This window comes from Tachypleus tridentatus, chromosome 13 (genome assembly GCF_004210375.1).
Source record: "Tachypleus tridentatus isolate NWPU-2018 chromosome 13, ASM421037v1, whole genome shotgun sequence".
Classification (NCBI taxonomy): domain Eukaryota; kingdom Metazoa; phylum Arthropoda; class Merostomata; order Xiphosura; family Limulidae; genus Tachypleus; species Tachypleus tridentatus.
This window is the reverse complement of record NC_134837.1, coordinates 147253921-147277640: the sequence shown is the minus strand read 5'-3', so window position 1 is coordinate 147277640 and position 23720 is coordinate 147253921. Positions and strand designations below refer to the sequence as shown.

The 23720-nt window shown below is 31.3% G+C and overlaps 1 protein-coding gene across 3 annotated transcripts in view; it reads right to left on the bottom strand.

Moving 5' to 3' along the window:
* Positions 1-931: 931 nt before the first annotated feature.
* Positions 932-23720, bottom strand: part of LOC143240296 (SH2/SH3 adapter protein dreadlocks-like) — a 33644-nt gene continuing 10855 nt past the window's right edge. Inside the window, exons 2-4 of one of the 3 annotated variants that reach the window (XM_076482517.1) lie at positions 21184-22259; positions 11845-12004; positions 932-1012 (exon numbers count right to left, since the gene is read on the bottom strand). In XM_076482517.1, the coding sequence (XP_076338632.1) occupies positions 981-1012; positions 11845-12004; positions 21184-22259 (1268 nt within the window). In that variant the 3' untranslated portion in view covers positions 932-980. Of the gene's footprint in view, positions 1013-6294; positions 6463-11651; positions 12005-21183; positions 22260-23720 lie in introns of those variants that run through there. The other 2 variants (XM_076482518.1, XM_076482516.1) reach the window with 2 other exon arrangements.

The window sequence follows — 23720 nt, the reverse complement described above, 5'->3', positions numbered from 1 at the left end:
CCAATCTTGATTGGCTGAACTAATTCATTGCAACATTACTGTAAAATACTGAATCTTTACCAAATGGAGAAATATAATGGTAAAATAACTTGTACCATGGCAGTTGAAAAATAAGAGGTATTACTCATTCATAACTTACAACTTCAGTATATCTTATTCACTGTATGCTTATATATTTAACTGACATCCTTGCAAATAAGATAGTTAGCCTACCCTACTAATTTTTTCTTTGCTTGTTGAATTAATTTCATACCCCCTCCAATACTTTTTAGAACCTGTACTACATTATATTTTGTTGTACTTGTCACAGTTTTACTTTGAATAATACGCTTCTGTAGTGAATGCTCTATTTGTTTTTAGATTTTTTTCATTTAGGGGGTCCAAACTTTATTTCTTTACATTTAATATTTCTTTGTATAAAAACTGTGAATTTTCTTGCTAATTTATCATTGAAAATAAAACCATTAAATAGATATTTAGAAAGCTTGTGAATATTAGTGGTAATATATGAAGCTGAATGTACACTACCTTGCCAGAAGTATCCAGTGTGCCCTGTCATATCACAGGGTAATATTGTCATTGGCCTGAATATAAGCTGATATTCTGAGAGACATGCTGTGTAACTAGGTAACAACAAATACCTGCAACAATGTTTCCATTGTTGTTCAATAAGTTTGTTTCCTTAACATCCTACAACAGAAAAGGAAAGGCATATTGGGCTTAAATCTGCAGTCTGGCACACTAACCATTAATTCAAGAAACTGTGACAACTTGAACCTACTGTCCAAGTACTTATTACCTGTATATGTGTTTTTGAACATGCTTGATGTTCCATGTTCATAGTTGCTTTAGACAATTACTACCATAATATATAACATACAACAATAACTTAAACTGTATTCAATGAATAACACCAGGACCAAACAATAGATTTCACTCTTGGGTTTTTGTCTTTATTTCTAATAAATTCTCATTACTTTTCAAGCTTTGTGAATGGATGTGACAGTGACATCTGAAATATGTACAGAGGTAAATTACAAACATAAGATATTAAATTTGAACATATATTTTATTGCTAGTAAGAACACACTGTAGTTCATAAAGATAAGAATATAACATTATAATATGTTTAAAACCTTAGCAATCCCTGCATTAAAGTTGCTGAGAATTAATCCAAGTAAATGCACAGAACTACATAGATAGTTTGAAAGTGACGGTTACAAGTTTCTTACGAAAAATACAGCAACCTGAATAACAGCTAAATACTATTTTGAAATTGCTGGCTATAAAGATATAGGAAGATTAATACAGGTCTTATAAATGGAACCATATTTGAAGTTCTTAATGTTACAAGACAAAAATTTCAAACAGTAAAGATTATCTTTGGTGTTTATTTTTGTAACATCTACACACATACAGCCACATAAGCATATTCAATACAATATAAATGAATACATTCCAATTTCTTCACCTTACATTATATTGTAATATTGTATAAGATAACACCTGTAGTGTACAGAGGTATTACAGTTAATGACATTTTACAATAAATAACTGCTCCACATAAATAGCTATATATTACATATATGCTTAAGCAAAAATAATCTTAAACAGCTGCCAGCCAAACCATTTAAAACTGTATTTAAACTAAGTATGAACACTTATACGTTAGGTTCTCAGTTTGAGCCAAATGTTCAGAAGTGACAAACTTGTTATAACTCAACACTACAACTTCAAAGACTTCAACTTTACTTGCATTGCAAAGCATCATCTTGAAGTAAAAAATTATTTGGAGATAAAAACAAAGTTATTTTTAGGGAGCTAATGAAGAACAACAAATGAATCTAAAATCATATTTAGGGATTAATGAGCACTAGTAATCTGTTCATTTTACAGAAAGAGCACCAAAAACATCTTAACAATAATTAGCATAACCTAACATAGGAACTAGAATAATGGTAAATAACTAACTAGAGGATATTCATGTACAAAAACACCACACTATACAGCTACATAAATCCATTACTGCATCTATATATTTGAATAATTCCATTAAATTGTTTTCACTCTGTATTTAGAGCTCCTTTTTTATATCCTGAATGTGGATATCTGCTCTGTTTAGTGATATCAAATATTACTCACATGCAATAATGTAATGGATAATCACTTGTCAATGTAAATAAACTATGATTGCCACATCATGTAACATTTTACACACATTTAAAAACTAAAAATGCTATAATACAGGCTTTTGTATACACAAAGCAGAAATGCTGTATTCTTTAATATTTACACACAAAGTTTCCCATTCCCTTTCTTCATTGAACAATTGTAGTTTCCTAATTATGCAAGAAAATTACAAAACACTTCCACATAACTGGATTAAAAACATTACTTCAAATTTTCATTTGAATCATTACATCCCAAAGTTTATAAACACATTTCCAGTGCAAGTTTTTGTAAAATGTAACTTTTCCCATTTCCAAAAATTAACAGTGACCAAAAGCCAGTATCAGAATTACTATTACATATTATCTCCTGGAAATACATATAAGAAAATGAAATTTTTGGACATAATTTTCAGAATTAAAATAGTGACTTTTGTGTACAAAAAATGTTTCTTACATTTGCAAATAAGATTATTATAAAAAGCCATTTTAGCATGCTAGCCTACTCTGAATATAAGACAGTTTCATTTAGATTATCATTCTATGTTAATATTTTGATCTTTTATAGTATCATGTCTCAAAAAAAAAAAAAAATCAGTCACTGACAAAACAAATATAAATACTGGAAATCCCTCACAACTTACTATAATGCCAAATACTCAGTTTAGTTGTCAACAGAAAAACATTTTCACACATTCATGACATACCAAAATATATCTAGAATAGGTTAAATAGGGTAAAAAGTCAAGGAACATACATGAAAATAATGAGATAAAACAATACAGTACTGTGAATATGACATAAGAATATGAATTAACAGTATATATAGTGTTTTTGTGCATATAGCTGGCTTTACTTTATTTATTTCATTCTTTATAATGCCTGAAAACAATTTCATTTGATCTAATGATGCCTTTCTACTAATAAAGGTTACCCTAAACACTATCCTTGCACATATTTTGGTCTTTTATTTGTTGTTTACTTGTTTCTTTTTATTATTTAGTGTTCTAAAGATTATAAATAATATAAAACAAGTCTATTTATTTGGCCTTGTTTATGCAAATGACATCAGAATACATTACTTTTAATCCCTAAAAGTAAAAATTACATAATTAAATACTATAAAAAAGTAAATAAATAAACAAATGGAATTTTCACATCATGTACAATAATTTAGTCTCTTAATATTTCAAAGCATATGAATCAACATAGCAATTAATTTTCAGTAAATATTCTATATCTGTTAATTTTCCTAATTTCAATTAGAATCTTTCAATTGCATAAACATAATCTTCAAGTGACTGCTTAACTGTTAATTTACTTTTAATAGTCACAGCATGTGAAGGTAATCCATAAGTAAGCCTTACATTGTTTTATAAATGTTCCCAATTCTTGAGTGTTAATTAGAAATTAGCTGACTAATCATCTTCACTAGGTTTCACTTGTCTTTTCATTTAACTAAAATAAATTTTCATCAACAGACAAGACCACCCTTTATGCATTAAAGCCAAAATAATAATTAATTACAAGTATTTTCTTTGTACACAGTTCCAAGGGTATATAAATTCAACAAAATATAGTGCAAATAAGTATGATATATTTGTAGTAGTTGTTATAATTTACACCAAGCATCAGAACAACTTGCTTACATGCAGTAACAGATATGTATATGCTTAAAGAATTACATATCAAACAAAACTTAAAATAGATCTAGATCATTCTACTATGTAATATCACAACCAGAGATTCATATAATGAGCAAAATGAAACAATTTTAAGTTTCCATGTTTATACCTAATAAACAAAAAATCTATTCGTAATTTGAAATTAGTGTGTGCTTGAATTCACCACTCTGAAATATTGCTCAAAGTATCATCTTCACAGTGTAAAAGAAACTCAAATATAATAATTTCAGAACAAAAAAGATAGTACAGAAATAGAGATGTCAATAAGATATTCAATTTTAAACACATTCCTTACATTTATTCATACATTAAAAAGAATAAAAACAGCATTCCTAATATAGTGTTCCTGCTCTATACCTCATGAATGATTGGATCCTATTAACAATACACAATTTAACCAGTAACTTCTACTACAGAAAAATAGTTGCACATCAATATTTAAAAGCTATTTACAGAATAAATTACTACTCTTTGACAAATATTTGGGTTTCATTTGTAGCCTATCCTTCTGTTTTAGAGTATTGGTAAAGATTATTTCAGTGATATTACAGGACTGAAAGAAAACCCTCTTTCTCAAGGATAGCAAACACTGCTTGTAGGAAGTCTCTTTGCAAAATTTTAAGTTCTTGTGAGGCAGCCAAATTCTGTAAATCAAAAACTTATATCAGCAGTGAATGTATACACTGTTCAGCCAGCTTACTTCCAAATGTATCCTTAGCTAGGCAGTGTCTACTGGTGAATATGACAAAATTAAAATAAAATTGTTTCAGTATAACACCTACCATTATTCAGTGTTCATGTTTGTACTGACTGACTTTTTACATAACTTCAAAATTAATGGTTACCCATGATTTGTGATTATTGCACATTCACTTCACGAGATGTAAATCATAAATTACTGCCAGTCAAATGGTTGCAACTCAAATGCCTTGCCATTCCATCAGGTACATTCTTTAAATATAAATCCCTTTGATAAAGATGTATTAAATGAATATTGAAGCTCCACTATTTTGACAAAACGATTTACAAACCTATATATGTAAAAACAGCTCGTATGGGTTGAGAAAATTTTTTACGTAGAGGAGCGAACAATGTTTCGACCTTCTTCGGTCATCATCACGTCAAAATATTGTTCGCTCCTCTACGCTAAAAATTTTCTCAACCCAAACAAGCTGTTTTTACATAAATATTTTTCTCTACAAGTGGGTTCTCTCAACATCACTAATTTACAAACCTATTTTCAGTAAGTATTTTTTCTAATTATTTGCTTTTATTCACTTTTTTTTTTACAATTCAATAAGGTGTATATATAATTAAATTTGCTAAACTATACAGATTCAATCAATGTTAAAATTGTGATAAAATATGGTTGCAACTGAAGCAGGGTTTCTCCAATTCTATGATTTTCAATTAAATTATTTAATGCTTATTTTGTTCAGTATTAAAATATGCTTTGTGAAAAAATTTAACAGAAAATTCTTAGAATAAATTTTTATCTCTGAACCTACCTTTCCTCAAAACACAAGATTTGACTTTGAAAAAAAAAAATTGAATGTGGCGAATAAGATGCTTTGTTACAGTATATTTGTTTTCGAGTAGAAAATAAGCAGAACTGCTAAATGAGGCTTTGACTTTAAGCAAGTCCACTGGTGATAATTATGCTTAAATACACATTTTGTATAGACTGTGGCTCATGCTAGTCAAAATTAATAAGTAAAGAAACATTTAAACACTAAAATTATTGCTTTTTAAAAATGAAATGAGATATCAAAGCAGATAATTCCTATATGTACATTTCTTAAAATATATTATTTGTTTCAAGAGATTTGCTCAATAAGTGTGGAATTAACTCATTTCTCAAAGATCACAGGCTATGAGAACTTTGTAAACCATGTCTCGAATAAAGCAAAATATAAAGTAACTTTAATGAGATACGACACATTCTCAGCATTCAGGAACCTTTGTGTGATTCATAATATCAATATAACATAGTAATAACACAGTTATTTTAATACAAGCAACAATATATGTTAGTTAAGATATGACAGTAACTTCACAAAGTTAAAATATTTAGTGAATTTTTAAATCTTATTAAAGATTTTGGCATCCAAGATTCTATATTCAAAACAGTAAAAATTCAACTGTAAGATGCATATACATGATGCATAACACAGTAGTCATACCATTTAGTAGAGTTAATGTAGCTTTAATACAAATGACTAAAGAGGATACTGAAAAAAAAAGATGTTACAAATCAGACATTATCAAGTACATAAATACTTTCACAGTATTAGGCCTGAAAAATATTCATACATATAATATGCAATAAGAACCAGAATTTCTTCTGAGAGTAGAGCAGACATTTGTATATAATTTGCATACAGATTCATATACAGTTGCTTGTACATAACTGAAGCGTTGCTGTAATTTGAATGGAACATTATTCTGAATCCGATAGAAAATACATACAAATTTTCTTGTTCTGTAAACTGGTAATTTTTTTAAAGTCATAATATATATCTTAAAACTGTCTCGAAATAATTTCTTCACTGTTCAGTGGAATTGCCCTTCTTCTTCCTAATGTAGTTTTTCAGTATTTTGAGGGAATGCTTGAAAATAAAGACTACTTGTAAAAACTACCTATACCCAGTGTAAATACTATGCATTTTTTTACATTTAAAAGTTTATTCTAGAACTTTCTTACGTAAGGAAGACATTTTTAAAAATGGCATTTGCACATATGTCAGATTCAGGAGGAGTATTCTTGGATTATATTGCTTTTATAGTATATGTACATCTTAAATGGTTTATTATCAACAAATTTTATCACTAATAAACAATAAAAATTGGGTGAAAACATACAACAGCTACATTAACACACATTTTGTTAAATAAAATATACCACAAGTACAGTTTAGAAATACATGAAAAACTAAGGTGCAGAATATTCAAACAGTTGTTTCAGTGATATTTACACCACAAACACATATACACACCTTAAGTCAGCTTTTTTCATAAATAAAAGTCTATAGTTGTATAACATCAGCACACTTAGTATTTTATTAGTTTCTTACTGTAGAGATAGAACCAATGTATTTTACACTTTAACAAACAACGTGATGTATATGTATGAGAATTTAAAAAGAATGATTATTTCCACATCACCTAATTCTACTCTCACCCTTATTTTCATATATCTGTTATCTACAAGGTGTCTGTCACTCATACACTGGCACACATATATACACAATTAATACAAAAAAAAGGTGTGTATGCAACAGGAAAAAAAACACCTGGAAGATTCTAATTTATAGTCTACAAATTCAACTTTTAAGTTATTACATGAACGTTCTCACAGAGGTCAATTACAACAAACTATGAGCAACAAGGTGCCTATCTACCCTTGTTGGTGCTTACATTTTCTATGCTTGACTCTCAAAGATGCTTGTTGATGCTTATTTCATATATTCTGTGCTTAATGAACAACTAAGTGTAGAGAGCTTTCTTGTTCACTAGCTTCATGGTCAATGATAAAATGCATTATATAAGTAAAATAAATTTTTAATACATTTTAGATTGGAATGTGGGAATATAATTTTTAACAACTGAAGTTAGCCATCAAAACAAGCTTTAGATCTATATTTAAATATTACTGTTAAAAATTAACATACTACACTAATGATGTATTACTCAGAAAACAATTGAAATCTCAGGATTCACATTACAGAGTAAACAATAAATGGATTACTGCTGCTGCTTTCAGAAACTATTGGTATTGGTTTTATTATTTCATTCGCATGCCTATATATTATATTACAATTCAAAGTTTCTACTTTCACACATTGTATAACCCATAAAATATACCTCCCTAATAATTAAGTCAGTGAATATGAAGGCAAAATGATTAGCCATATTATCTAACAGTGTAGCTAAGTTCAATTTAACTGTAAAAGAAATGAAAAACGTCTTAAGCTTAACCAAACTAAAATACTAATCCTGAAAAGGTACTCTTGTTTGATTACTCACTAACCTAAAGTACTTTATTTTGTCAAAACAGTAAAATGATATTGTATGTATTGTTCAATGATTGTAATGCCCATCATAACTCAGTTAAGAATGAGCAAGGCATGTTTCTATCATAATGCAAATGTAAATCACCAAGATGGGGGTTGTGATAAATAAGGCATGAATGTATAAAAAAAAATACATGCAGAAGTCATGAAAGCAACAAACAGTGACTGACATGTGAATTCCTTAGAAGTTTGTAATCACAAACAGTTAAGAAGTACACATACATAAAAGATGCATTTCTCTTCTCAAACATCAGGAATACTCAGTTTTCTGACAGACTAGGATAATACATATACACATAACTTGAATAATTCAGTCATTATATTCCACAGCTCTCTGACTGCATCAGTGATGTTTGAGCTTGTTGTAATATAAAAATTTCTCACTGTGAGGCTTAAATCATACTATCTAATCAGATCTGTGGACATATCTGAATTTGTGCAGACCTTTTTCTTCCAAATGTCACATACAAAATGGAAGACTGTGTTGTTAAAGTGATAAAATTTATACTTTATGAAAAGACATTGTCAAATGCATACATGCAGTGTAAACATTTATCCAAACTTATTAAATACTCGATTTAACCTAGTGTTTCCAGCTAGATAAATTTTAAGCTTTGATGCATTAAAGGATTATAAAGCAATCAGAAAGCAGCAGATTATTCAAGTCAAATAACACTAATCCACAAAATATTCACTGTAATTTTTCAGAAAAAAAAAAGTAATAATGCTATCCATAAGTCTTTGAAATAACTAACTGCTTTGCTTGTTCATCTACCCATTAGAAACAAGGTTAGTGGTATTCCCAATGGTCATGCCTTGATGTCAGGTTTTGCAATAGTACCAGTAGTACCAGGTTGCTGGTATCACTGGCTTCAGTACTCGAACATCTCCAATCATGTGACTTCAGTAGTTAGAAATTCAACTATTCTTACAAGTGCTCTATCGTTAGAAATTTTTTTCACATCAAATCAAATCATCAATTACCTGTACATCCATGTGAAGTGTCTACTTTGGCAATGAATCAGTTGAAATCTACACTTTATATTGGTTATGAACCTAATGGAAGTTAGCCTTAGAAAAATTTTATTAGCAAATTATAAATTAGACCATGTCAGAGGTAGAAGTGGAAAGTGGTTACTCTGAATTTTCATTAATTGCTCTTTTGCCATAAGATTGAAGAATATAAAAATATAGTTTCAAAATATTGATGACAAAATTATAGGGAATATTTTATGTTACATTTCATAGTTTTCAAGAGATTAGACAAAAAAAAATTCTGAAAAGATGGCTCAAGAACAAATATTCAAATTATCACATTAGGTTATTTTTTAAATATTTTCTTATAAAATTAAGAACATAAAAGTTATATAATATTAAAAGTTGATTTATTACTTATGATTTGATGTCAAGTTTGTTTGTATACCATGATAATAAAGTAGTTTAAGGTTTGAATGTAACTCATTAAGTCATTGTAACGTGCAGCTTGACATGACTGAATGCTAAGGGTTAATCATGTATACACCAAAATAGCTTGCAATCACTCTCATAGATATATTCATATTCTCTTCCAGAGCATGGGAGTTACCAGTTTCCCATATTTCATGCTATTGTCAATTTTCACCGTGAGATTCACTTATCGACTGAAGTATGAACTCAAAACTACCACATCAAACATTTATAATTCTGTGAAAAGTAAAGCTGAAATACCAGAGAAGGCTTTGATCAAAACTCCAAAGATGTATGATAACAGATATTTTTCTCAAACTAAGATACACTATAAACAAGTACCAGTGCCAATACCAACTGCAAACTCTGCTTGAAATGCTACAAAATATAAGGTGTTTTTGCCTATGTAGCAACTATAGAATAAGGGAGGGTATGTAACACACATTAATAAAAATCATTTCACCAGAAATGTCAAATATTTACATCATGAGAGTGCAAAAAAGTATTTTTACAGAGTACACATATTTCATTCAAACGTGCAACATGCAGCCAAGGACTCTTCAAATAAAATAAAAATTACTGAACATCTTTATCTGACAGTTGATATCTAACTGGAAACCTAATGTACTTGAGCATTATACATTTTGAAAGCATACTGTTAAATTGCTTGAAACACAAACTCAAACAAACTAGCAACATTTTCAAATCTAATATATAATTGATTTCTAAAAGCATCTATCTTTCAGTAATTTTTTGTGACACAACTACATGAATAAAAAATGTTATATGTACTGTTTTTTAAAAATGTAACTCAGTTTTTCTATATGATAACATTTAGCAAAAGGTAATATATTTAAGCTCCTTATCACACAATACTGCATACAAGTGAGAGAGCAATAAACTCTGCTTTGAGTAGTTTGTATCACTACAATGACATTTTTTTTGTAAACTTGTGCCATAATACCACTGACAAGTGAACATGACTTCCACAAGTATTTATTTTGTAAAAACAGCAGTTCACATTAGGAGTGCCACAGTTATTCATAACTTTCACGAATAAAAAATGGCAAGTGGAAGTACAGGAAAGTCCTCATGAAACAAGTGTAGTAAAGGAGAGTTTAGAGCCATAAATATGACTAAACTCAAATAAAAATGTTTGAAATACTCAAAAATTATCTATATATCACTACTTATAACTTAAATACTTGCAAAGCACAAATACTCTCATACTATAATTTCTTGCTGTTTTTTTTACTATTATTTTAAACTTTTTGTTTTCAGATAATTTGGTTATAATAACAAAAATTGTTTCTATTCTTTGATCATACCAAAAAATAGTTAAATAAATATTAGTCTAAATAAGGGTTGGCAAAATACTACAAGTTATTTACTACAAAGTAATACATCTTAACAACAGGTTCCAATGATTTGAATCTCTATCCCACTTGTGTATGACCTTATGGATTCTTACACACTTTGTAACTGAAGATCTGCTTCAGTATACAATATTTACAATAATTTCATTCAAGAATATATTTAATTAACACTATAACATAATGTTTAATTGAGGAGTTAAAGAAAAAAACGATTATTAATACATGTATAAAGACATGTATTATATCATAAACAAAGTAAGTACATACACAGTTTTCCACTTGAACTTGACTTTTTAACTTAATTCTTTAATGAAGAATCTTCTAATTTATAATACCTGGGTTTTTAGAAGAAAAAACTAGCACTGGAGCTGGGTGATTAGTGAGAATCTATAACAGATTGATCCTTCGGCTCATCAACCCATTACATAGTATTAAACCAATTATTCTCATAAAACAATTTGATTATTGAGTTATAAAAAATACTAATAATTGTAAATGTTATTTTAGTTAATTTTTTCATGAGTATTGAAACTAAATGATTAAGCCAAACAACCTTGAAGTAATAAAAATAATAAAGAGAAATCATAATTGCAATATTTCAATTAGCTCATTATTTCTGATAGATATAAACATAATTCTGACTCATCAATTAAGTTAACCACCCAGCTCTAACTGCCATATGTTCTTTAAGTCACAGTTGATACATTTTTTTCAAAGATAATACTTCAGTTAGAGAACTCATTTCTGAACCTGAAAGAATGAACTCAATATAAAGGGTTTCACATACATTGTACTTGTTATTATCAACAACATTTTCCTTTTATGATTTACCAAACACAAAAATATGGTTTCTATAGGTATGTTCAATAGCAAACTGTCTTCATAAATAAATCTTTACTCCATTCGTACAAATAAAGTAGCTTACTTTCATACAGAGACAAGTATATAAAGACAGCATTCTGCATGTACACATATTCTTTGTGTCTTGGGAAAAAAATTATAAGACTATCCTAACAAGAACAAAAAACTTTGGAAAAGAATTTTCCTAACAAACACTACAATTTTGGAAATGGTTTTACTAAGTATAATTTTTCACCTTGGGGACTGGTGTAGATTGGTACCCTTTTGTAGTGTTCAACAAGTTCATCTAGGTCATTAAACCTGCGCTGACCAATACAATAGATCCCATTTTCTACATGGACTCGAAAATGTTTGTTTCTAACAGCAGCCTTAAGCGAGACAGAAAAATCTCCAACCTATGATGTGAAAACATACTTGATTCATAAATATTCCTAATAACAATGGCACAAATAAATCATTTGAATAACATTCATTCCTTAGAAAAATCACAACTGCAATTACATGTTTTCCACACTTTTTGAAATATGCAACATACTGAGAAAAAACTTCTCCTAGCTGCTTTAGTCCACTTTACCTTAACCAAATACACATAATCAGTAAAAAATGAGAAGATATACAAAGCATAGCTCTTGTAATAAACTTGGCATTAATAGATCATCAAAAACATTTTTCACACATAATGTAACTACCACTAATAATGATAATTTGATGAAAATTACAATAATGGTAACAGCAATAGCAAAATTTCATTTTTACAATGGCTTTAAAAACTTGTTGAAATTATTCTAAAACAAGAGTTCCCAAACTTTCTCAACCTACAACATGCCTTAGTAGCCAGCTAATTCTTCTGGGATCAATGCTCATATGGGATTGGGGAGGTTGGGTTACTGTGCTGAAATACTTCAATATAGTCTAGCAGTGTTTTATTTCATGTTTTTAGTTTGTCTGTTCAAACAAATTTATAAATTATCTTAAAATGAAAATATATTTTTGTTTCACTGTGTATTGTTCTGCAACGCACCCCAAATACCACTTGTGACCAACAGTTAAAAAATAGCTGGTGTACAAACTCTAGCACTCAGGGGCTATATTCAGCTTCTTACAACATCAAAGTAGACATAAGATATCGAGTCAAATTTTGAAATAATTGTGTTCTATTATCTAACAAATACCTAAACTGAAATATATACATATAACCAAAATATCAATAAGATTCACCCATAGATACAAATGATAACATAGTTGGAATATCAGACTTTCCCCTTTCTTTTATTAATTTCTTGTACCAATTTCAAGACTTCAAAGATCACTCTTCAGGAAATAGCTTTACTGAGAAACTACAACTACAAGTATATTTTTTCCCCATATCTTAGCAACAAACAACCATACTTGACAAATTAATTTTTTAATAAGAATTAACTTTGTATCTTAAATGTACATTACTGAACTTACAAATAAATAATTCAATGCACATGTCATGCCTTGCATATTTTTTAAAATTTTCCAAGAATAATTCTAAGATCAAATGGCATAGGTATGTGGTAATATTCTGCTTATGTTTAACTTCATATTATACAAGGTTAGCATATTTTTGTTAAAGATTTCATACTGAAGTAATCACAATAACGAAGTACCCAATTTAAGAAACTAGACAGATACTTCTATTGAATTCAAGTCCTATAAGACATAACAGATTTTCATTCTTTTATGGATGGTGGCTTTTTACAGTAGTTTTCATATTTGAAAGATATGCACTGATGCTATAACTTTATAAAGGCTGCATTAAAATAAAGACAAGAAAACCAATTATACCTTCCTTGATGTATATTAAATGTGATCTTTTTATAGACAGCCCCTTCTAAAAGTTATCATTTTCCTATACTAGAAATGTATTTCTGATAGGTACTTCCCTCTGCTCATAAGATTAGCTATTCTCATCCAATGCTGCCCTCTACATGTAAACATTTTTATTTACACACGCCACAACTCTTCTGCTCCCCCCTCTTGGAATTAAATCATTCCAACATATAAACCATCAATATGTCACTTCTCCACCAATAAAAGCATGGATGGAAGTACATATTAAAAATACATTTTCAGTACAAAAAAATTTAAACTTCCAATATGATAATTCCCTCCTCTCACAAGAATAGATAGAATCCCACAGTGATAAGATCGAGGGAATGGTACGAGGAAATGACAGACGTACCATCCAAAGAATATCCTTTTGATAATCTGATGAAGGGAACACTACCATTTCTGACCAAACATACATACTCTTAGCCCATCCTTGAAGTGTGTAGTAGATAAGGGCATAAGAAGTGGAGAACATCTAAGTGGAAAAGAACAGGCAGGAAATACATAGGTAATATAATCGCACAAAGTATGAAGGTGGGTAAATCGATGGATGTGCCCCTAGATGTACAGTGGCTTGGGCAGTATGGATCTTACTCAGTATGTCAACTACATCCAAAATCCATGCTACTGGGAACCAACATACACATGAGGGTGTGATGAAGATCATACCATCTTCACCTCAAGTTCAAGAAATCAGAGGTAATATCAGACCACTCCAACTCCACAGCATGAAACGTGTTACCCTTGATATTTCGATCCAATAACCTGACATCTGGTATCAAAAGGATGTCTAACATCTGGTATCGAAAGGATGTCTAGGAAATATATGTGAACTCCCCAACAAAGAAACAGACTAGAACTATCCAAAAAGCAATAATATCTTCAGAATAAGATACATGAAGTATAGCAAAAATGACAAAACCAGAATAATTCCACTTACCTCTAATGTGAACAGACAACACAGGAGTAATATTAGGGACTAATATAAACAGCGATAAACATGTGCGAGACTTATGTTGATTGGATCTACTCTAAATCCAAGACCCAGCCACGGGGTACTGATATTCATGTGGGGGTAAGATGAGGGCTTGAAATTGAAGGGATGAACTGCAATTTGACAACTCACCCCTTAGTGATTGTATAATGCACAGAGAAGAATATCATGTCATCTACACTCACAGAACACTACTGTCCTATCCTGCACTGAATGGTTATACCCATATTTGTGGGAAGCCAATTCAGGAAGGTGCTTCCATGGTTGACCATCCCAGCAACTTGGAACTAAAAAGTGGCAAGAACTCCCATACTCCACTGAAAGAAAACAGGAGTGAGAACATGTTGAAAAGTTTAAAGCATCATCACCACCTGAGACAGTGCAATGGATGGGCCATGAAACCCTATTTTGAAAAGTAGACCATACTAGTTTATTCAACACAAGACATGACAAGGATGGGTGGCTACCTCTTGCTTTATCCATGCAGTCCATGTGTGGTACAGTCCATAACAAGTAAGTTTACGAATCAGTTACATTGCAACTTCATGTGAGACACCCCATCTCAACAGTGAGTATTGCAAAGCCGTGGAAAGTAAAGAGTGAGATAACCTGGCTATAAAGTGTGGATTTCTAATTGAAGAATATCTGGTTAAGCACCACTCACTACAGAATGGAATCCATACAAAGAAAAAATAAAGCAAGGACTCCTGAAATGAAAGAAATGTATAAATATAGAATTACACAGTCAAAGTTGCTCCAAAGAACAGCCACAGGTGTAAGATGAAAACCCAACGATAACGAAATGGTGATACAATATAAATAATGGGAGATGAATATATCGGGTATAGTCCACATACTGAACTGCAGGAATTTCACTAATGGCCAACAAAAACAAGATGTGAGGGAAAAGGTGAGATGTCAAATCTGATGAATAAACATCCTGAACAAATTCCAGTGGGAAGAAGACATGGAAAAATAAGCCAACAGAAGCAAGTGTTGAATCCAATTGCTGAGGATAGAGGGGAATAGATCATGAACAGAGGAAAACTGCCAAAGGATAAAGAGTCATGAATGTATGTCACAAACAAACACCATGTGGGCTATATAGCAATAAAGGGTAAGGACCAAACATAGAAATCTTCCCAGATGGGGACAAGGGTAGAGATGCGATATAGAAGAAAGTGAAATAGGCAGAAAGGAGATACACTCCTTAGATGCCAAGGTCTTGGGAAGAAGGAACCATCTGCATAAAGGAGAAGATAGGTGTGGTGGTAAAGTGTACATGAAATGTCAGTCTAAAGACAGCTGGTATTGATATTAAAAACTAATTAAAGTACAGAACAATATTTTGGCCTTCTTAGGTCATCTTCAGGTTAACAGTTGAAACCTTGTTCTATACTTTGTCGTCATTAAAGTTTTTAATACCCATACCAACCATCTTTAAAATACATTTTTACTTCAAGTAGATTTCTCATCATCATCGATATTGAATATCTGTTTTCAGTAGTCTGCAGAGAAGGAATTTTCATGTTAAAATTAAAAATACTATTCTTCACCTCAAAAGTCTCAAATTTCATTTATGTAATCTCTAAATAATTTAAAATAAATAATTTGATTGGCCTTGTTATTATGAAAAAAGTAAAAGGAAATAAACATAAATTTCTCTCTTTTTATTTCTAGAATGACTTCAAACTGTAACATGAAACTACATTCATAACAGTATACATTTATTTATATTTAAATTTTATTGCTTTATAGCCCTTTGAACTACATCCAACTACTATCTGTGCCATTATAAGTTGCAAAAATTACTCAGGGCACATGCAGCTCACATTATGCTATCAAATTAAATTATCTATTTGCTGCTAGCATGTATATCTTATGAAACGTTTTTAATATATTATTATTTATTTTACCTAATTTAATCTTAATTTACCTACAATGCTCTTGATTTTTACATTTTAAGTACTTTTACAATAAATAAAGAATAAACATGACAATAAAGAAACACGTACTTATTCAATCTTTTTTTCTTGCTATCAACTGTCAAGGACAAGTAATGCTACTGTTTTATAATAATGGTATCAGTGCAATAAATAATTTTTTCTATTAACCCTTTCACAACGGGTCAGAATTCAAAGGCCATGTCATCGCATTTGTTGATTTGTATTTAAAATATTTTGGAACCATCCCTTACATACTCTTACTACAATATATGACATGTGAATAGCCAATAACCAATCAAGAGCTCAGAATATCTCCTGAGTGGTTTTCCCTGCCATTATAATCTTTGTTAATACTTCCACATTCTTTCGATCCATGTTTTCTAGGAGTTGTGTCTTTATTCTGCTCACAGTTTCATATTTTATAAAATAAAAAACAAAATCTTAGTTACTACCCTTAAAAGAATTACAGTGGAATTCTACAGTATCAGTGTAGTTATTTATGTTTTTTTTTGGTTAGTGAGCTGTATAAATAAAACCTAAAAAAATACTGTTTGATATCCTCTACATTCAAAATTTTAAAATGCTTAGCAAGGTATGGCCAGAGTAGAAAGGTCATAGCAAGAAGAGATAATTGTTTGCTTTACTTCATAATTTATTGTTCTATATTTTAAAAAAATAAGTTTAACAATTTATTTGTAAATAGTAATAATTTATATACATATATATAATGTATAATAATTGAAATATGACTGTATATTCCAAAAAAGAAAAAAGGTCCACTAAAACACAGCCAAGATAGGAAGGACTAAAGGTCAATTTTATATTACTAGATATGTGACCTGAGTGCACATGCACCTCATCAATGCAAGCTATGTAATGTAAGATAGGCAAGACTGGAAGGTGAATATAATAAATATATATGTTCATATATAGCATTATGAAACTTAAGCTATTTAGACTAAACATTTGTATCTTTGTGTTATAATATGTAGTCATTCTAGCATGAAAAACATAGCTTATTTATTTCCTACTTTTTTATGATGATTACAAGGCTGATTAAGTAACAGACCCCCATAGTTAGAGTATAGAAAATAACAAAATATAAAACTTTACTGAAAAACATTTTATCTGTATTTAGGAGGTTTTAAAGATTACTGAAATAATATCTGAGAGTTTGAGAATAAAGAATAGCTTTTAATCATAACAAGAAATCACTTTGCACTTATAGTAGTAATGAAACATACTGTTTTCACAAACAAGTGTGTGTGTGTTTTCTTATAGCAAAGCCACATCGGGCTATCTGCTGAGCCCACCGAGGGAAATCAAACCCCTGATTTTAGTGTTGTAAATCTGTATACTTGCCACTGTACTAGCAAGGAGCTTCACAAACAAATCTTTAGTAAAAATATTTCATTAAAGAACTGATTTTTTGTTTAAAAAATACTTGTAATCTTTACTAAATGTCTACCAAATTTTGTCAATGTACAAATACTATATTAAAAGTTATAGTGCAAATACTTAATGTGTACAAATGTGTAGAGGAACTCGTATATATTATACTGAGCCCACTGCAAAAGGATTATATAATGCACCACAGAACAGAGATGAATAACATGCAAAAAGCACATAACTTCCTTAACTCTCAAAATTTTTCTTTCTGTGTGATAAGAACCATTACAAATTCATCCAAGCTAATTGTTAAGATTCTCACGTGTATGTTGCTTGTACTCTGGGTGCAAATGACTATCATCTGTCTAGAACCCAACATTACACAACATGCCATTTGACAAATGAAAACCTTAACTTTCTATGATTAAAGGTAATTTATAATTAAACATAAGAGAGGACATGACAGGTTGGTATGGTGGGAAGGGTCTGATTTTTTATTCAACAGCTCTGCAACCAAACAAAATTGAAGGTTATAAAAATTATGGTTCATCTGAGCAATAATGATTCTATAATGAGTAATTCACATTTAATTTCATACTTTTTCAAGGGGTAATGGATAAAACAGAGAAGACAAGATGTGTAGCAAAATGTGTCTTGAGTGTTACACTAGGAATTTTTAAAAAACTGCCTTGTGGTAGTAGAAACTTAAAATTCGTATACTATTAAACCATGGATTATTAGCTACAATTTTATGCTATACTAACTGGTATATCATAGACAAAGGGTAGTTTTATAAAATTTTGAATGTAAAACACTAAAACTTTCTGTCATGTGCAGTAAAGAATATCCAGGGTGAGAAGGGTAACGTGGTGAGTACAGGGAAAGCAAAAACTCAACAGCATAGGGATAAATGAAAGGTAAAGGAAAAGGCAGCTCAATAACCTGAGATCAAAGACCCCCTGTTGAAAAGCCACATGGAAAACTCAGTCACACAAGCTACAGTAGGTCAGTCAAGAAGGGAAACCCAGAGTAGTGGACGAACTTTGATGCTCTGTCCAATTGTGCTGATACACTTCCATTGAAAAAGGACATAGAGATTAAACCAAAACCAAAACCAAAACCAAAAGGGAAGATATTCAATGAAAAAAAACCTGAGTTTCTCACCAAGGATTGAATAGAAACCAGACATGAAGTTGAAGGATGTGTATGGTGGGATGTAAAATTGGTGAATGAGGTTACAGTTGGTATAAATGTGGAAACCACAGTTGAGCTGGCCAATGGGGGAGCAGTCAGAAGGACCTGACACACAGTGGTACAGATGAGAAAAACTACTCAATGAAGTAATCAGATAGAGGAATAAACTAAAGGAATTTGTGGAACCAATCCTCGTGGAAGGCATCTACCACCAGAGCCAGATGATGAGATATAGTGAGTCAAACAAGAGATAATTTGTTACAAAGCCATTGGTATACACAGGGACCTAAAGACCATTCCATTGAATAAATTTTGTAAGAGTGGGAAAGATGATTTGCTACAACATTGAGAACACCAGGAATATAACATGCAATTAGATGAATGTGGTTCATGTGGACACAATATAAGAGACATAATATATTAAAAACAGAGAAATCTTGACCAAGTGCCCCCTTGATGATTGATATATGCTATTTTCATGGAATTCTCAAAATGAATCATCATCAGGCAATGTCTGGCAAGAAAAAGGAAGTGATTGAAAGTCTGACCTATTGTGAGAAGCTTGAAAATACTGATATGTAAAGACTGAATAGGTGTGTCCATCAACAGATATAAATCTGGATGAGAAGTGAGTGAGATATACATTGATGTACGAGTCTTGCCCAAGCACCAAATCAAATTGTCCAACAGGGTATGAGGAAGGGTAATGGTAGCTGCTAGTGATCCATTCAAGGTTTTATTGATTGTGAAGAGCCCACTGAAGGGATTGAATAGATGCATGAATGGGGGGAACAGTGACATCACTGCAGACTATATACCTAAAAGTGATAGGACCTTGCAAATGGAAAATGAAGAAGCTGAAAGGGCATGACAAACTAACAGTTCCATGGAGCAAAGTTACAGATGAGAAGGATGGACCTGACTGAGATGAGCAATGAAAAATTGGACAAGATATTTGTTAGGATAAAGGAAGGACTTCACCAATTTGGTTAACCAGTACACTTGAGTAGCCACATGAGGGAGCTAAAGTGTCTGGCTGGCCAACTCCAGTTCAGAATGAGCCAGAAGTAAGCAGTCATCCATATAATGCTGGAATCATGAGCATGAAGATAGTGAACAAAAGCTCTAACCACCTGACAGAAAACATAAGAGGTGGAAGCAAGCTTGAAAGGTAGGACATTAAATTGGTTAACCTCCCCAAGACAAAAGAAGCAGTTACAGACAAGACGGCATTAAAATAGGGACATGTAGATAAGCACTGGCAATGTCCACCTTAGTCATCCATAAGCCCAGAAAAAATGCTTATTGTAGAAATTACTCCATGGTAAAATAAGACGGTTGAATTAATCAACTTAAGTGGGACAAATCAATAACAGGCCTCCAGTCCCTGGTTTTCTTTAGAACAACAAAACGTCTGTAATAAAAACCTGCTGAAGTATTCAGAACAGTTTCAATGGCTCATTGAGATAGTAGATCATAAACTGCCATTGATAAATGCTGATTGATCATTGGATCACAAGACAGAAGGAAGGAAACAAGTATAGGAGAACAAAGTCCTGGCAGAATCAGAGACCCATCTTTGGCAGAGAACATTAATCTGCTCCCCAAGAAGTGGAAGAGAGGACATAGAAGCATGAGATCATGAGTGCTGAGTCTAAGATTAATAATGTAGAAGAAAACTTGCAACTTACTGCACAATGGCAGTAATATCCCTTGCTGTCAAGATGCCTCCCATCACCAAAGAAGTAACAGATGTTGCCTGTTAAGGTGTGTTTGGACCTTGAGCTGTTTCCATATCTGAGATTTGGAACAGTCATTGTAAAAAAAAACAAAAAAAAACTGATTAGTGAATTCCTAACTGAAAGTTAGATAAAAGGCTGTAGAAATACCACAATTTTAAAATGTTTTTCTCAAGAAAAGGAATGTGCCTGAACATTACAACATTCAGGAAAAAAATAAGATTTTGGCTCACACAAAGCACTCGCATGGTGTACTGCATAAGGATAATGTGCACCCTTCTATTGGTAACTGGGTATAGTCTAATAGTGATTACATCAAAAGCTTTACAATTCATGTGATGGGGTGAGTGTTCTTTTAAAGATTTGGCACATGTGCAAAAATGTACTTAAAATAACTTATCCTAAGATATGGAATAGCCTTGAGAAAATAGTAAAATAAAAATTCAAATACTAACATTTGTTTCACTGTCACGAATAAGAAAATCTCCATCCTGGGCAGAGTTATTGAGCATTTGGTCACACTGGTTCCTTGAGATATTACAAAAGTACCATGGCCTACTGAGTAGTTCCTGATGTGTTGCAGGAGGTGGTAATAGCCCTCGATTTTTGGCTTGTACCACAGGTGAAACTTCACATGCCATCACTCCCATGTTCATCATTTCACTTTGTAATTGAGTGACATCTGCTTCAGCATCTCCAGTGATTCCACACCTCCACCCCAAAGAAGAAGAAGAACCTATAGAATCTAAAGTTCCATCTCCCACTAGGGGTGGCAAAATTACTTGAACGTAGGTTTTAGACACTAATCCAATCTCACCATTTTGATTCCGTGCTTTCCACCAGCCAGGATCATTGACAGGTTTTTCAATTATTTCTAGATGTTCATCTTTCTGAAAAGTTAGTTCTTCTTTGTTTTGGGCAGTATATGAAAATAATGCTGTCACAATGTCTAGACATTCCCCTTCTTTTAATGAACTATCACCATTTGCTGAAAGAAGTGGAGGTGAACTGTTAACACCATTCTGGTCTTCATTTTCTTCAAGAACATAATTCGAAGGAAACCACCCAACTGCCTTATTAGATTCCCCTTTCCACCATCCATCACTTGACTTTTCAAGCACCAATATTCGTGACCCTTTTACAAGACAAATTTCATCTGATTGCTGGGCTGTGTAATTATATTTAGCTACTGCAGTTATACGAGTGGAAATTTTTGTTCTGGAAGGTAGATCATGAACAAAACTAATACCCATGTCATCATTTGCAGCAACTGGTGAGTCTGTTGGTGAGGCTTTTGATTCAGTTCTTTTTCTAACTTTTTTTCTTATACTGTCAAATATAGAAGGCTTTTCTCTTTTCACATAGTTGGATGGGACAAAACCAAACTGATTCTGGGAATTACATACCTTCCACCAGTGTTTACTGTCATCAAGAAGCAGTAGACGATCACCTTTCTTTATGTCAAGCTCCTGACTACCTTGAGCTGTATAATCATACTTGGCAATAACATACACTTCTTCAGTAGGCTTGCCTGAAAAAGAAATCAGAAAACATTGCAATTACTGCATCTCATCAATTTATATCTAAATGTACAAACATAGTTAAAAAAATTATGGGACCATGAGTATAAAATCTTAAAAGAACTTTAGATGAGCAGAGAAAGAAACAGAGTGTTCTAAAAGTGTGTGCTCAATGCTTTCAAAAGTAGATAAGGTATACTTACACCAAACATGTGATCTAACAGTGTGCCTCTACATTATGCAGTAAATAGAGCTCTCAAGAATACTGTATATCTAATGAAATGATTAAACAAATTTATTTTTATAATGTTCTGGGAAGTCGATATCTAAGGAACTATAGATCATCTTTTGTAACACCAAGTACTGAGTGATTTTAATACAATATACTGTACCAACAACTTTTAACTTATACTTTAAACTTTTCATAAATTATAACAGAATTTACAGAACAAAAATCATATGTAGTTAACTGATATTCACTTTTACTATTTATTCTAAATATTACTTGTTCTAATATCCAAGGTAAATTGATATATCACAAAATAATGATAGCAATAATAACAACTCTGAAAAAAGCACCATACTAAAATTCTATTTTGTGAAAATATTTGGAGGATCCACAATAAAAAAGGAATATTTCAGTGCCCAATGATCCCACCCACCATGGGGCCTTACAAGGGGCCCTTCAAGAAAAATATTTTCATTAGTATCTTTTATGGGCCCAAACCCCATTTACCATTTTGCTTACCTTCAACATACTTGAAATCCTTGCTATTTGATTTAACATAATCAGACAGCTACTTCTCATAAAACTTTTCAATTTCCTAAATTATTTTTAACCAAATATCTAGCTATCCTATAGTACTACAAATCTTCCAACCTGTCAGTTTAAATTGCTTAAAACTTGGGCATTTATTCCCAGTTTTTTCTTGCTAATGAAGACTAACTGCTAAACTTGCATTTACATAAGTGCTTTTTTTCTAAACTTAAGAAATAAACAGTAAACTTTCTCCATCTTCAGTCCAATTTTGTTTACAGTTAACGAATCTTTTATTTTCTAGTATTTTCAACTGTCATGTATTTTTGACATATTTTATATAAAATACTATTTATTTATATTCAAGGATTATTTCATTTTCTAATTAAAGCTCTTTTGCACTTATAACTTGTAAATGAGATGCTATAACATTTAATTTCCATCAATCAATTTACAGAATGCATAGAATGCCATTATTTGTATTGGAAAGACATTTGCGATATAGGAAAATTATAACTTCCAGTACATTACAATTTCTTTTCTCACACAAATAGACAGAATCCCACATTGAATTAGGTGGAGAGATTGATGCAATGGAAAGAAAGAAGTATTCTTCAAAAGTAACCAAAGGACACTTCCCAAAAAGAGATATTCCATGTTGAAGATCACATGTGGCAGACAGCACCACTGCTGAATCAGGTATACTCTTCCCCCA